This window comes from Corvus kubaryi, unplaced genomic scaffold, assembly GCF_017639235.1.
Source record: "Corvus kubaryi isolate FWS band 111438036 unplaced genomic scaffold, C.kubaryi_AGA036_p1.0 37384, whole genome shotgun sequence".
NCBI lineage: Eukaryota > Metazoa > Chordata > Aves > Passeriformes > Corvidae > Corvus > Corvus kubaryi.
The window spans coordinates 90,760-104,658 of NW_024581126.1; the positions used below are offsets into that span (position 1 = coordinate 90,760).

Below are 13,899 nucleotides of genomic sequence, written 5' to 3' on the forward strand. Positions count from 1 at the left end.
TCCAGGGATGGCAACCTGCCCCCAGCAAAGCACCCTGGCTCCTGCACAAACGGGCGATTGTTTTGAGTAATTAATTACTCGCTAGCAGTCCGGGTTCACACCAGAGTGGGGGTCCTGCTGATACTGGCGGGCGGTTTCCCGGCTCCGCTCGGCTCCGGGAAGTGTCTCCCATTTCCATCCTCCTGGGGGGGATGTTGCGGGGATCCTGTCTCCGCGGGGCCGCTCCCCACGCGGTGCGGGGTGCGGTATGTCCCTGGGAACGGGGTTCCCGGGGGGCGGCGGGGCCGGGCCGCTCGGTCCCTCCCCGGGGCCGCGCTCTTCCTGGGGAAGAGGAAGTGCTGGATCCCGGCCCCGCCCCGGGGGGGGGGGGGGGGGGCAGCAGGGGGGGGTGGGTCCGGAGCGGGTCCGGCCCGGGGGGGCGGCCGGGGCGGTCCCGGGGCGGGGATTGCGCTGGCCCTGACTCACAGGCAGCTGAATGGGGCGGGGGGTGGACGGGGAAGGGGGGTTTCGAAAGTACTTTGCCAGCCCGGTGCTGGGCACAGCCGCGTGTGACCGAGCGGGCCGGTTTCCCACGGTCACAGCCCGGGGACACCCCGGTTCCGTCGCCGCAGCCGCCGAGACCCCTGGGCGACCTCTGCCCTGCTGTCCCGCTTTCCAGCCCTTACCCCCCTTTCTCTCAGTTCCTCATTCGCATCCCACCCCGTTCCCTCCTATTTCATTCTATCCCATCCGTCCCCAGGCGCGTGCCCTGACGCCTTCGCACACCGAGCCGGACTGGGGGTCTCTGGGGGGCCATGGGGTCCCTGTTCCGCAGCGAGGAGGTTTGCCTGGCCCAGCTCTTCCTCCAGTCGGCTTCTGCCTACAGCTGCATCAGCGAGCTGGGCGAGCGGGGGCTGCTGGAGTTCAGAGACGTAAGTAGGGGTTGGGGGGGCGTTTTGGGGTGTCTGGGATGCAGGGGGTCCGGCTGTGTGGGCCTGGGTGCACTGGATTTGGGGAGGGTGGTTTGGTCTGGTCGGGTTTGAGCTGGGTGTTTTAGGGTGCCCCGGGAACAGGGAAGTTGGTCAGGGTGGGTTTGGTGCCTGGGCTGCCTGTTTCCCCGGGCTGCTGAGCCCCCCAATCCAATGTGGGGCCATGCCTTGACTGTACCCCCGCAGCTGAACCCCAAAGTGAGCCCCTTCCAGCGGCGCTTCGTGGGCGAGGTGCGGCGCTGCGAGGAGATGGAGAAAACCTTCAGTGAGTGCCGGGGGGCCGTGGGGCTGACTTCGGGGGGCTTCTCAGGGGGATGCCACCCTCGGTCCCTCAGTCTGACCGTGTCCCCCCTTCAGCCTTCCTGCAGCAGGAGCTGCGGAGCGCGGGGCGGGTGCCGGGGCCGTGTCCCGAGAGCCCGCGGGCGCCGGCGGCGCGGGAAGCGCTGCGGGTGCAGGAGCAGTCGGAGCAGCTGGCGCAGGAGCTGCGGGAGGTCAGCCGGAACCGCGCGTCCCTGCGCGGCCGCCTGCGGGACCTGCGCCAGTACCTGCACGTGCTGCGCGAGGGACAGCGCTTCACCAGCCTGCCGGTGGGTCCGGGGGTCCCCGCCGACCTGGGGGTGCTGCTTTGGGCCTCAGTTTCCCCGAGGCTCATCCCTCTGCTCCGCATCGCCGCAGGCCTCCCTGGGCTCCCCGCCGCGGCCACGGGCGCTCTCGGAGCGTGAGCCCATCCTCGACCCCTCCCTGCACCAGCACCTCGAACGCAAGATCAAGTGAGAGGGGGAAGGGTGTGGGGCGAGGGGTGGAGAGGGGCTCTGGGCCAGTGGTATGGCAGTAGGGCAGCTGGGAAGCTGTGGGATAAGGCTTGGAGATGACCTGTGGCGCAGTGGTGCAGCCATGGAGTGGTTTGCCTATCCCAACCCTCCTGCTGTGTCTCCGCAGCTTCGTGGCCGGCGTCATCCACCCGTGGCGAGTGACCGCCTTCGAGCGGCTGCTGTGGCGTGCCTGCCGTGGGTACCTGGTGGCCTCCTTCGTGGAGATGCCCGAGCCCATGGAGGACCCGGCCTCGGTGAGGCAGCACCCGGGGGGAGCTGGCACAGCTGTGGGGGCCGGGATATCGGAATGACACAGACTGTGCTGTCCCCAGGGCGAGAGCATCACCTGGGTCATCTTCCTCATCTCCTACTGGGGCGAGCAGATCGGGCAGAAGATCTGCAAGATCTCGGACTGGTGAGTGTGCGCCCACAGGGAGGTTTATTTAGTAACACCCACTCTGGACCCCACTGCGGGGCCGGGCTGGGGAGCCCTGACACGGCAATGTCCCTCTGTCCCAGCTTCCACTGCCAGGTGTATCCATACCCGGAGAGCGAGGCCAGCAGGACAGACACCATTACCGGGCTGCACAGCCAGATCCAGGACCTCAGTGTGGTGAGCTGGGCATCATGAAGGGATGTGGGGGCCATGCTGGGTCTGCCATCCCTGACACAGGTGCCCACAGGTGCTGGAGGAGACAGAGCAGTACCTGGCACAGGTGCTGGACAAGGTGGCGCTGGCGCTGCCCACCTGGCGCGTGCAGGTGCAGAAAATGAAGGCCATCTACCTCGTCCTCAACCAATGCAGCTTCGATGTCACCGAGAAGTGCCTCATCGCCGAGGTCTGGTGCCCCGTGCGGGACCTCACCCAAGTGCAGGATGCCCTGCGCCAGGGATCCGTGAGTGGCTCTGTGTCCTCGTCCTGGGCATGCTTGGTGTCCCCATGTCCTTGCACCAGGGGTTGTTTGATATATCCATGTCCTTGTTCTGGGGTTGCTCAGTGTCCTCGTGTCAGGAGTTGCTCTGTGTTCCCATGTCCTCGTGCCTGGGTTTCTTGGTGTCCCATGTCTTCATGTCAAGGGTTTCTCGGTGTCCCCATGTCCTCGTGCCAGGGGTTGTTCTGTGTCTCCATGTCCTTGTTGTGGGGTTGCTCAGTGTCCCCCTGTCCTCGTGCCAGAGGTTGCTTGGTGTCCCTATGTCACCTCATCATGGTGGGGCATGTGCCGGGCTGGGGGTGGGTGCCAGGAACAGGCTCCAGGTGCTGGGTAGGGGGTGCTGGGGGCTGGTGCCAGGAAGGGGGATGTTGTGGGGTGGGTGCCAGGATCAGGTTCCGGGCGCTGTTCCCGCAGTACCAGAGTGGCTCCAGTGTGGAGTGCTTCGTGCAGCGCATCCCCACCTCGGAGAGCCCCCCCACCCTCATCCGCACCAACAAGTTCACTGCCGGCTTCCAGAGCATTGTGGATGCCTACGGGGTGGCCAGTTACCAGGAGGTGAACCCTGGTAAGGCCCCCGGCACCCCCTGAGGCCCAGGGCTGGGAGGGGACACCTTGTGTAATGCAGTCCGTGTGTCCCACAGCACCCTACGCCATCATCACCTTCCCCTTCATCTTCGCCATCATGTTCGGGGACGTGGGGCACGGGCTGCTCATGTTCCTCTTCGCGCTCTGGATGGTGCTGTACGAGGACAGCCCCCGCCTGCGGCAGGGCACCAACGAGGTGGGAGCAGGATGGAGCAGGATGGAAGGGTGGGACGCGGTTGGAGACATGGGATGGGGTTGGGGGCATGGAGGGGGGGTTGGAGGTGTGGGACATGGTTGGGGATGTGGGATGGGGTTGGATGATACAGGGTGCGTGCGGCTGGTGGCTCAGGACAGGGACAATATGGATCAGGGCTGGTGGTGTGGGAGGGAAATGGCGTGGGGCAGGGGAGGTGGTGAGGGACATGGGAGCTGTGTTTGCCCCCCCAGATCTGGCTGATGTTCTTTGAGGGGCGCTATCTCATCCTGCTCATGGGTGCTTTCTCCATCTACACCGGCTTCATCTACAACGAGTGCTTCAGCAAAGCCACCGCCATCTTCCCCTCTGCCTGGAGTGTGGCCACCATGGCCAACCGCTCCTCCTGGAGGTGTGGTCTCACCCCTGTGCCCCCTGCCCGGGTCCCCATCTCCCTGCTGGCACTGACATCCCTCGTTCTGCCCCCAGCTCTGCATACCTCGCCACCCACCCCTCTCTCACCCTGGACCCCAATGTCACCGGTGTCTTCCGAGGGCCGTATCCATTCGGGATTGACCCAGTGAGTGTCCCATGGGGATGACAACGAGGTGGGACCCTTTTTGGGGTCGTGCAGAGTCTCACCCACCTTGTTCATGACAGATCTGGAGCTTGGCCACCAACCACCTCAACTTCCTCAACTCCTTCAAGATGAAGATGTCTGTGGTGCTGGGCATCGTGCACATGGGCTTCGGCATTGTGTTGGGGGTCTTCAACCATGTGTGAGTCCTTGGGCTGTGCCCACGGGCTCTGGTCATGCCAAGGGGACCGGGATTGGACTCACCTGGGTGGGATGGGGGTGGCAACTGGGGTCTTGTATCCCTACACCTTGATGGGTGCCGAGGACATGCGAGGGTGAGGAGGGACAGGCTGAGCATGGCCGATGTCCTCCCACCCAGGCACTTCCAGCAGCGGCACCGGCTGGTCCTGGAGTTCCTCCCGGAGATGATTTTCCTTCTGGCGCTTTTTGGCTACCTGGTCTTCCTCATCTTCTACAAGTGGATCAAGTTCAGTGCTGCTGACTCCCTGGTGGCCCCCAGCATCCTCATCCACTTCATTGACATGTTCCTCTTCACCTCCAATGCCGAGAACCTCCCACTCTACCCAGGGCAGGTACCACCCCACACCCTGGCAGGCACCTACTCCCCACCCTGGCCGGGAGAGCGGGTGTCAGGAATGGGGCTCTTCTCAGATCAGGCAGGCCCCAAAGCTCTGTCCCTGTGCCGCAGGTGCCGGTGCAGATGGTGCTGGTGGTGCTGGCGCTGGCGTCGGTGCCCGTCCTGCTCCTGGGGACGCCGCTGTACCAGTGGTGCCGGCAGCGCGCCCCGAGGACGGTAAGGCTGGGGGCCATGGGGGGCTCCATGGGGGTCATGGGGAGGTCTCACCGCTGGTGCTGTTGCGGTGCAGCCGGTGTCCATGGGGGAGCAGGAGCCGCTGCTAGAGGGGCAGGAGGCCGGGAACTCCGTCAACGCCACCAAGGAGGACGTGGAGAGCGGGGGGCACAGCCCTGATGCCAAGGTGAGGGGCATCCAGGCAGGCTTGGGTGGTGGGATGGGGGCGTCTGTGCCCCTTGCTGATGTCCTGTATCCCCTTTCTCTCTGCAGCACTTGGACTTCACTGAAATCTTCATGCACCAGGCAATCCACACCATCGAGTACTGCCTGGGCTGTGTCTCCAATACTGCGTCCTACCTGCGGCTCTGGGCGCTCAGCCTGGCGCACGCCCGTGAGTCCCCTTGGTTCCCCCTTGCCCCTCTCAGAGCCAGGGAGACCCTCACTCCCCTCTCCTGCCCATCTCCCTCCAATTCCCAGAGCTCTCGGAGGTCCTGTGGACCATGGTGATGCGGAACGGCTTCGTGCGGCTGAGCTACGTGGGCGGCGTGGTGCTGGTGCCCGTCTTCGCCGCCTTCGCTGTGCTGACTGTGGCCATCCTGCTGGTGATGGAGGGGCTCTCCGCCTTCCTCCATGCCCTGCGCCTGCACTGGTGAGCCCCCAAAGCTGATGGGTTACTGGTTGAGTCTGGGGGGCGTGACAGACCTCCCAGAGCACCCCTCACCCCCCTCTCCTTGCCAGGGTGGAGTTCCAGAATAAGTTCTACGTGGGTGCTGGGTACAAGCTGTGCCCTTTCGCCTTCGCCCCGGACACCTGGGAATAGCCATGCCATGGAGATTACAGGGACTTGGAACGGTGGCTGCACCCCAAATTCCCCTCCCTGGATCCCTGGAGCCTCCTTGGCAGTGAATAAAGCCATCCCTGTGGCTCCCCCCAGCTCTGCGTTGCCATTGCGTGGGTAGGAGGTGCAGGGGGGGCTTGGGGGTGCCCCCAGTCACTGTTGGCCATAGCTGAAGGTGGGGGCCATGGCAGGGCCGTAAGTGCTGAGCGGGGGGAAGGCGGGCAGGGGGTAGGGCAGGGTGCGGGGTTTGGCCCCCACATAGACACCAGGGGGGCAATTGAGGGGCTGGAAGGTGGGTGCAGGGAGCTCAGGGAAACTGGGGGGTGCTGCTGGTTGTTGGGGGGCAGCAGCCAGAGCCCCACGGCTGCGTGGAGCCCCTGCGGCGGGGAGAGGCAGCAGCAGGGGCTCGGCTCCCCCTGCAGCCCCTCTACCTTTCTCCTGCTTCTCGGGGTGAGGGGACAGCGGCGTGGCCCGGGCATGGGGCATCGCACCCAGCAGGGACCCTGCTGGCACCCCGCACCTGCAAGAGAGGTGGGGTGGGGGCTCAGGGCTCGACCTCCTCGCCCTGGTGTGGGGGCGGCGTCCGGGGGTGCCTTACCATGGCTCAGGGTCGCCATCCCGAAATCCCTTGGCAAAGGGGTTGCTGGCGATCTTCAGCTGGGTGATCTGCAGAGGGGAAGCAGGGTCAGGGAGTCCTGGGAGGGTGCCCTGGTGTCCCCCCAGCCGGCGCTCACCCGGTGGTTCTGGTAGGCCGTCACTGCCATGAACTGGGTCTCGGGGAAGCTGAAGGACTTGAAGTTCTGGTGGGCAAAGCGCTCGCTGTCACGCCGCGGGTCCACGAAGACGACGTGGAAGCGGGGCTGGTAGCGGTGCATGGAGTTGAGGATGATCTGGGGGCGGCAAAGAGGAGGTGGCAGGACCCCCCCCGGGCAGGGGTGCACTGTATCCCCCCATCACCCACCCTGCAGCAGGGTCCTCACGTGGCCATTGTCGTCCAGGAGGTTGTTGGTCAGCTTGAGCTTGTCGAAGGACACGATCTGCCGCATCCACTGGGCGCCCTTGGCCGGGGAGTCGGGGTGGAAGTGGACGCGGCCGGGAGCTGCCGGCTCGGCCCGGCCCGCCGCCAGCCAGGATGAGCTGTGGAAGGCATATCTGCAGGGCAGGGAGGGGCTCAGCACCCCTGCATCCAGCCCCCTGCCCCCATCGCCCTGTCCCCACCTGTATCTCTTGTCATCCAGTGGGATGAAATCCATGAGCAGGACATAGTCAGCCAACGGATCCAACCCCGACAGCTTCACCTGAAAGGTGGGGAACATCCTCCTGCACAGAGAGGGGTGTGGGAGGGGGGTGCCCCCTCCTGCCCTGGCAGCCCCCCGGGCCACTCTGGTACCCACCTGCCTGCCTTGGTGACGATCATCTCGGTGCCCAAGCGGTTGAACTCCTCCCAGAGGCTGCCCATCTCCAGCCGTGCTGCGGCGTGGCACACCCGCTGGTTCTTGCCACTGGCCCCTGTCCCCTCGCCAGCCCACCCGAGGCCGGGGGTGCACAGAGACCCCTCGCCCGGGCCCCCCAGGAAGGCTGTGGAGGGTTGAAGGGGTGTCAGTCTGGGGGAGCAGACCCCGTGCATCACACCCTCCCTCCATGGAGATGGTGGCAGGATCGGGGTGTCCTGTCCCCCCACTACAGTGGGGTTTTATCTCCATCCCCACCACACCCCAAAATGCCACAGGACCCCACTGCTGGGTGCAGGAGGTGTTGTCGTGGGGGGGTTTTACCTGCCATGGGTGTGGTGGGAGTGCAGGAGGCGTCCGTGGCTCCATTCCCCGGCATGGTGGTAGTGGGACTCCACCGAAGCCCCCTTCCAGTGCAGCGCTGGCTCTGCAGTGTCCCCGCAGCCTGCCGGGGGTTTTATGCCCCAGCTCAGGGATGGAGAGGCGGGGGCTGGAGCCGAGGTGGTCCTTGGGGGCTGGAGCACAGCCCCCTTCCCCAGCCTGCCTTCCCGCCTTGACGCGGTGATGATGGACGGGAGACGAGCGGTGGCACCGCTGGGACCACCACCAGTCCCCAAACAGGGCTTGGGATGCCCCGGGCTGGGGAGGAACATCTTTCTTGGGGTCTCCTTGTCCCATCATATCACAGATCTGAGCGGGGGGAGGTGGGGGCTCCCCCAGGCAAAACCCCTCTTGGTACACAGCCGTCACCACCTGATATTGAAAACCACAGTGAGGTGTTGAGGCATCGGCAAACAGCCACTGCTCCGGCAGAGCCTCTGCGGCTCCGGAGGGAGGAACGAGCTGCCCCCTCCCCATAACCCCCCCCCAAGGTGGGTCCAGTCTCTGCCCTGGTGCCTGGGACCCTCTGTTCCCCTGGTTGCAGTGACAGCGGGAGATGGATGGGGACAAGCGGGCGCTGTGGGGCTGAGGGCGATTTGCAGGAGGTGACCAACACCAGGGTGAGGCATTACAGGGGAAAAGCAGGGGGGTTACTCCAGAGCCCCCCACTCCCCTCCGAACTGCACCAGGGCCATGGACACTGTCTGATAGCACGCTATGGATTGTATTCTGGAGGGATGAGGGATGCTGAGGCTCTGGGAGAGGGTCTGGAGGACCAGGGGATGTCCTTGTGGGAATGCTGGTGGCTTTCTGTACCTGTTAGTGCCCCAGTGATGGTGGCACTGGCCTGAACTCCCTCCCTGCTCTGCACAGAGGTGGGCATTTTCTCCCAACTGGGACTCAGCCTTCCATCCTGCCTTGAGTTCGGCACTCGAATCCTTCCTGTGTCCATCATAACACAGAGGGGACCCCATGTCCCTGGGCACTGTGGGGCTGCCAAGGGGGCAGCCTGGGCTGCTCCAGCATTTGGGACCAGGGCCAGGACTGACGTGAAGCAGGGAGGAACCACCTCCCCAGGTTCCCCCCGCATCCCCCGCACGTGTCCGTGCCCCGCGGAGCCGGCTCGGCCCCATCCATCTCCCGCTGTCAGCCAGGCTTGGCCGTGGGGCCGGTATCGAGCGCCAGATGAGGAGGTGTGAAAGAGGCAGAGCTGACAGCGGGCAGGAGGATGGAGGGGGCTCAGCCCCGAGCAGGATCGGACCTGCCAGGGCTCATCCACAGCTCCTGGACCTTCTGGGTGGAACTGGATGATCTTTAAGGTCCTCTCCAACCGGAGCCATTCCAGGATTCTCTGGCTGGTGTAGGTGACTGCAGGTGGGTCTCCTGAACCAATTTTGAAGCACATGGTACAAAATGGCTTTTCAAAATGAACTTTTTTGGTCCCAAATGGGACCCTTTGGGCAAATGGGAACCAGAAAAAACTTCAAAAAAAGGAAAACAGTGAGCCTTTGCCATGCAGAATAATTGCCCTAGACAACAGGACAGGCTGGAGAGAGCTGTGGAGGTTGTGGTGGCCACTAAGATGCAGGAGAAGAGTGTCGGCAGACTGTCAGGTGACTCCCTGCAATGAGTCTCTGACTCATCTGGAATGGGGAAGTAAAAGCTGCTTGGAGGGGTGGTGAGGGGAGAAGAGGAATTGACCCTGTTTCACAGGCAATAGTAAACGGCCGGCATGGCGGGGGGCAAGAGGGAAGTGAGAAGGGAGGAAACGGCAATACTCATTTCTCAACCAGAAATACACGTATCTGTTAGGTCAGAGTGGGCAACTCGAGCAGCAGTTGGATCTTTATTTATTTTATTTATTAATTTTTAATTTTATCTTTATTTTTTCAAACCCAGATTGAGAAAAGAGGAAGCGAATTTTAGCAGGTCAAGTTATACTCTGGAAGTGTCCAAGGCCAGGTTCTCCAGAGCTTGGAGCACCCTGGTCTAGTAAAAGGTGTCCATGCCCACGGCAGGGGGTGGGACTGGATGTTCTTTAAGGTCCCTTCCAATCCAAACAATTCCAGGTTCTAGGATCCTCTCTAAGGAATGTGTAGTACGAAAGAAAGGTAATTGCAAAGGTAAAACAATAATTTCCTTAAATATGTCCAGTACTTAATGTTTTTTTCCCTCCCATATATAATAAATAAAAATACATTATATAAATATAATTATGTATAATTAAAAGGTAATGTAGAAATGGAGAAGAACTTTACAAATCTCTCAGACTCAAGTGTTTGACAAACCCCCTTGATTTTGTTTCACTCCTGCTGACACCATTGTGTACACGAGTGGCATCGCTCTGGCTCCGCAGGCATCCATTCCAATGTGCCATGGGGATCCCATCCCTAAAACCCCAGAGAGAAAACCCCCTCTGAATGGGCCCCAAGGCCTCTGGGGAAGGCTCATTCAGTTTTCAGGTGCTTCAGAGACCCTTTGGCAACTGCTCATGTGGGGAAGGTGTAAAACTTAAAATCTTCCAGCCACGTTAGAGGATGGATCAGGAAAAACTTCCTGGTTTCGGCAGGACCAATGGGGCTTGTGGACTTCATCTCAAGGACCTGTGAGTATCTTGATTCAAGCTGCCATTAACTAGGGGGTGGAACTTTAAGTGGTTTTGGGACAACTTTTTGCTGGATGGGGAGAGTCATAAATTGGATTAGGAGGGGGCGGTTTTCCCTTGAAGCTGCATGTGGATGAACTTGCAATCAGGAATGCTGGTCTCATTTTAATTGACCCAAATTGATTGGAAATCACTTCAATGGTGTCTGTTGTCAATTTAATGCAACACTAATTAACGTGGAAAATTAAGGCATGAGGTTATTTTATTTGTTATTGTATTTATTTGTCCCTAAATAAGAACCTCTCCCTCCTCCCCTGCAAAATGTCACCCCTTCCAGGGATGGGGCATCCACAACTTCTCTGGCCCTGGCAGAGGTGTCCAAGACCAGGCTGGGCAGGGATTGGAGCAGCCTGGGGTAGTGGAAGGTGTCCCTGCCCATGGCAGGGGGTTGGAACAAGACCAGCTTTAGGATCCCTCCCAACCTAACCCATTCCAGGATTCCATAATTCTGTGTGTTGTATTCAGACACACCTGGCTCGTTTGAGGCCTCCAAACCTCTTGATGTTGTCCAAACCTCCCACATCATCTCCTCTTGAGCATGTCTCTTTCCACCCAGGCGGGGTTGATTTTCCACCCCAGCTGCAGTTTTCTGATTATTCCTGATTCCAGGTTTCAGGGCTTGACTCATCTCATCCCAGGACTCATCCTCTCTCCTTGTGGGCTTTGAATGAGTCACCACAGGTTCCCCTGATGGAGACAACAATGTGTTTGGGGGCTTTGACTCATCTGATCTATTTTAAACATTTTTTAATGGAAAAATGTAATGGATTTCTCCACTTGCTTCTTGGTGATGAAGGGTGGCGGGGTGACACAGCCACATGGGAAATGTGAGATTTATTCAGAGCAGGCACATTCTGGGCAAGGCTGAAGTGTCAATTTGAGCCTCAAGGGCTAAATTCAGATCATAATCATCACCAGGAAGTGTAAAAATAATTTGCAGCAGGAGAGTTCCTGAAGGGTTTTCCCTTTATCCCAGTTTGCAGTTGGAACACTTCTCCAAATCATGGGGTGTCTCCCAATCCCCAAATCTCTATTTCCTATGTCAGTTCTTTTTAATTCCCTGTGATGCCAAGAGATTGGTTACATAATCCAAGAGATAAATTTGTAGATATATAATATGTTTTTCTAAGAAAATATGCTTTATATATATATAAATTCTATATAAATATTTTCTTTATATATTAAAATAAATTAATATATTAAAGTTTTAAAGATATGTTTATTAATATATAAAATCATATTAAAATTATATATATATATAAAATATGTATATAGAAGTAGGAAATCAATCCTCAAGTATCCATTTAACTTTCTGAAACTAATTGAGTTTATTTAACTAATTGTGCTTATTTATCAGTGCAGGTCTCCTCTTAAGGAGCTGCTTCCAATGTCACCAATTTCCAAACCATTCCAGGATTCTGTGTGACCCTGCATGGGTCTCATTTGGACGTGGCACATCCTCTTCTGGGCTACTGTGAGAATGTGGATCCGTCTTATTCTACCTGAGATATCACAGGATATGAAAATCTGCTTCAGCTGCACCTGGGAGGAAAGAGAAGCCAAAATCTTCCTCTAGGTATGTTTGCATTGGATATAGGGAAGAAATTCTTCCCTGGGAGGGTGCTGAGGCCCTGGCACAGGTTGCCCAGAGCAGCTGTGGCTGCCCCTGGATCCCTGGCAGTGTGTCCAAGGCCAGGATGGATGGGCTGATCTTGGTGAGTTAGAGAAGCTCCTCTACTGCCTTGCACAAGGATCTTATGGAATTTGAGTAAGAAAGCAGGTGCCACAATGGAGATCCATACCCCAGGAGGACAAGGAGGAGTATTCCACACTTAGCTCAGACCAAGCACCTGCCTCGCAGCAGGGATGAAATCTAATCCCTGCTTTTTAACTGAATTTATTTCCATTCTATCTCGGATCCTTCACGCCAAGCAAAGATGGTTTGTTGAGTCAAAAAAAGTGAGGCTGAACTTGGATGAATCAAGAAATCGAGGCCACTTCTCTGAGGGGGGCAGATTTCCAGGTCTGGGCAGGTGGATGCTGCTCCTGGGGAGGACTCAGCCCCCAAACTGCTCGATTTTCATTATCTGTAACATCTCCAGCACTGTCCTGGCATCCCAGCCGCTGCTTCGCCTCCGGCATCTCCTCGTGGGTGATGAAAAGCAGCTCTAAATCCTCATTATAGCACCAGGAGACCAGACACATCGCTCCTGGGACATCTGAAACAGGATGTCGGGTTCTGGGATGAAACTCAGCCCTTCAGCTAAGGCTGATCCAATAATGATGATTTTTAGGTTTGGATCCGTTTGTCAGGAGCCTGCAGCGCTTACTTTTGGTTTACTCTCTGGTGTAACTCTGTCAAGCCATGATTAATGTTATCCAGGAGAAAAATCAATGTTTATTTATTCTATCTGTCACAGAGTGGGATTTTAGGAGCTGCTGATCTCTCCCTGGTGAGTGGCAAGACGGAGCCTGAATTTATCTTTTATCTCCAAACGAAGCATCACATCTAAAGCACAGCGAAGTGAGACAAAGCCCAGCTCCTGCTCCTAGCGCTTTCACCTAGAAAATCTCTTCCTGAGACATGGGGAACAGGTATTTTATTCCTCAAGTGCTCAGACTGGACCGGCAGCACTCAGAAGACGAGGAATACATTCATTTTCCCAGCAGTTACTGGGAAAATCGCGGACTTCCACGCACGAGCGGTTGGAGGAGCCCCAGGAAGAGGTCTTGCGATGCGCTCGGGATCTCTCCCGCTGTTTCCCTCTTTAATTCCCCGCTGTTCCCAGGGCTGCGCTGGCGCCGCGCTGCTGCCGCCTGCGGGCGGAGCGCGGTACTGCAGCCCAGGTGCCCGCGCATGCGCACTCCCACCCGCCTCTCGGGGGGCGGGGCCGCAGCCGAGGCGGGGCGCGCGTGCGCAGTGAGCGGAATGAAGCTCCGGGTCACGTGGTGCCTAAGGGCGCAGAGAACAATGCGCATGCGCAGTCCCGCCGTGGGTGGTGGCGGGGGGCGCTGTTCCCCCGTTCTCTCTCAGTGCTGCCGCCCCGTGGGAGCGCCCGGCACTGCAGGCCCCGTCCCCAGGGAATGCCGAGGTGTCCCGTGCCTGTGGCGCTCGGCGGCACTGCCCTGACGTGGTGCAAAAAGAGCAGGGGGGAAGTTCTGGATTAGCGGGAGGATGTTTCTGGAATGGAATTTGGTGCAGGAGGGACCGTAATGCCCATCTAAACTCTTGCTTTCCCATTCTGCAGCAAAGAATGCATCCAAAACGGCCTCCTCGGCCTCATGGACGTTGCGAGTACTCTCCACAGTGCTGCCCGGGCTTGTCTGGGAATGGGAACGGCTGTTGGGAGCTCTGGCAGAGCACCTGGAGACCAGGTAAAATCAGAAATGTGATTGTTTTGGCTGCTGCTGAGTGTGCATTTCTTTTCAAGATGTTCCTCTGGTTGATCTGTGTCACAGTAGCTTCCTAGAGCTGGAGTCGAACTTGACTTGGAAGCTGCATTCCAAACTTTTGTCCACATTTATTTTCTCTCCCACATGGAGGCACCTAAAGAAGCAGAGGTGGGGTGTTCCTAACAAAAGAACATCCAAATTCATTGGTGGTACAGGGCTTAAAATTAAAGTATGGCTGGAGGTGCCTTTAGGACACTTCCAATTCCTTCATATATGAATGGAATTTAAAT

General features: G+C 58.6%; 2 protein-coding genes and 1 long non-coding RNA gene across 3 annotated transcripts; 2 read left to right on the top strand and 1 right to left on the bottom strand.

Moving 5' to 3' along the window:
- Nucleotides 1-493: 493 nt before the first annotated feature.
- On the top strand, nucleotides 494-5,814 carry TCIRG1 (T cell immune regulator 1, ATPase H+ transporting V0 subunit a3). Its single transcript, XM_042035649.1, has 19 exons — nucleotides 494-911; nucleotides 1,155-1,233; nucleotides 1,326-1,555; nucleotides 1,644-1,738; nucleotides 1,908-2,034; nucleotides 2,113-2,195; nucleotides 2,300-2,393; nucleotides 2,464-2,676; nucleotides 3,127-3,277; nucleotides 3,354-3,493; nucleotides 3,745-3,902; nucleotides 3,980-4,070; nucleotides 4,151-4,269; nucleotides 4,447-4,660; nucleotides 4,777-4,881; nucleotides 4,955-5,065; nucleotides 5,152-5,272; nucleotides 5,359-5,530; nucleotides 5,620-5,814. Exons 1-19 carry the CDS (start codon nucleotides 795-797, stop codon nucleotides 5,699-5,701), a joined length of 2,502 nt encoding a protein of 833 aa, XP_041891583.1. The 5' UTR covers nucleotides 494-794; the 3' UTR covers nucleotides 5,702-5,814.
- A 58-nt stretch (nucleotides 5,815-5,872) lies between these two features.
- Nucleotides 5,873-7,549, bottom strand: TBX10 (T-box transcription factor 10). The gene is made up of 7 exons (XM_042035547.1): nucleotides 7,495-7,549; nucleotides 7,114-7,297; nucleotides 6,700-7,039; nucleotides 6,454-6,609; nucleotides 6,318-6,385; nucleotides 6,151-6,239; nucleotides 5,873-6,096 (listed from the first exon to the last, which is right to left on the bottom strand). The coding sequence occupies exons 1-7, from the start codon at nucleotides 7,547-7,549 to the stop codon at nucleotides 5,873-5,875; spliced, it is 1,116 nt and encodes a 371-aa protein (XP_041891481.1).
- Nucleotides 7,550-9,746: 2,197 nt separating this feature from the next.
- Nucleotides 9,747-13,723, top strand: LOC121668134. Its single transcript, XR_006017261.1, has 4 exons — nucleotides 9,747-10,156; nucleotides 11,631-11,792; nucleotides 12,637-12,740; nucleotides 13,465-13,723. It is a non-coding gene; the product is annotated as an uncharacterized LOC121668134 (long non-coding RNA).
- The last annotated feature ends 176 nt before the right edge of the window (nucleotides 13,724-13,899 follow it).

Bases quoted from the DNA above. Each gene is read 5' to 3' on its own strand.
- TCIRG1 (XM_042035649.1), top strand. From the start codon at position 795: ATGGGGTCCCTGTTCCGCAGCGAGGAGGTTTGCCTGGCCCAGCTCTTC. The intron at 2,677-3,126 runs GTGAGTGGCTCT...CTGTTCCCGCAG, and splicing joins ATGCCCTGCGCCAGGGATCC to TACCAGAGTGGCTCCAGTGT. The intron at 5,066-5,151 runs GTGAGGGGCATC...TTCTCTCTGCAG, and splicing joins GGCACAGCCCTGATGCCAAG to CACTTGGACTTCACTGAAAT.
- TBX10 (XM_042035547.1), bottom strand. From the start codon at position 7,549: ATGCCGGGGAATGGAGCCACGGACGCCTCCTGCACTCCCACCACACCC. The intron at 7,298-7,494 runs GTAAAACCCCCC...AACCCTCCACAG, and splicing joins TCCCACCACACCCATGGCAG to CCTTCCTGGGGGGCCCGGGC. The intron at 6,240-6,317 runs GTAAGGCACCCC...CCTCTCTTGCAG, and splicing joins GATGGCGACCCTGAGCCATG to GTGCGGGGTGCCAGCAGGGT.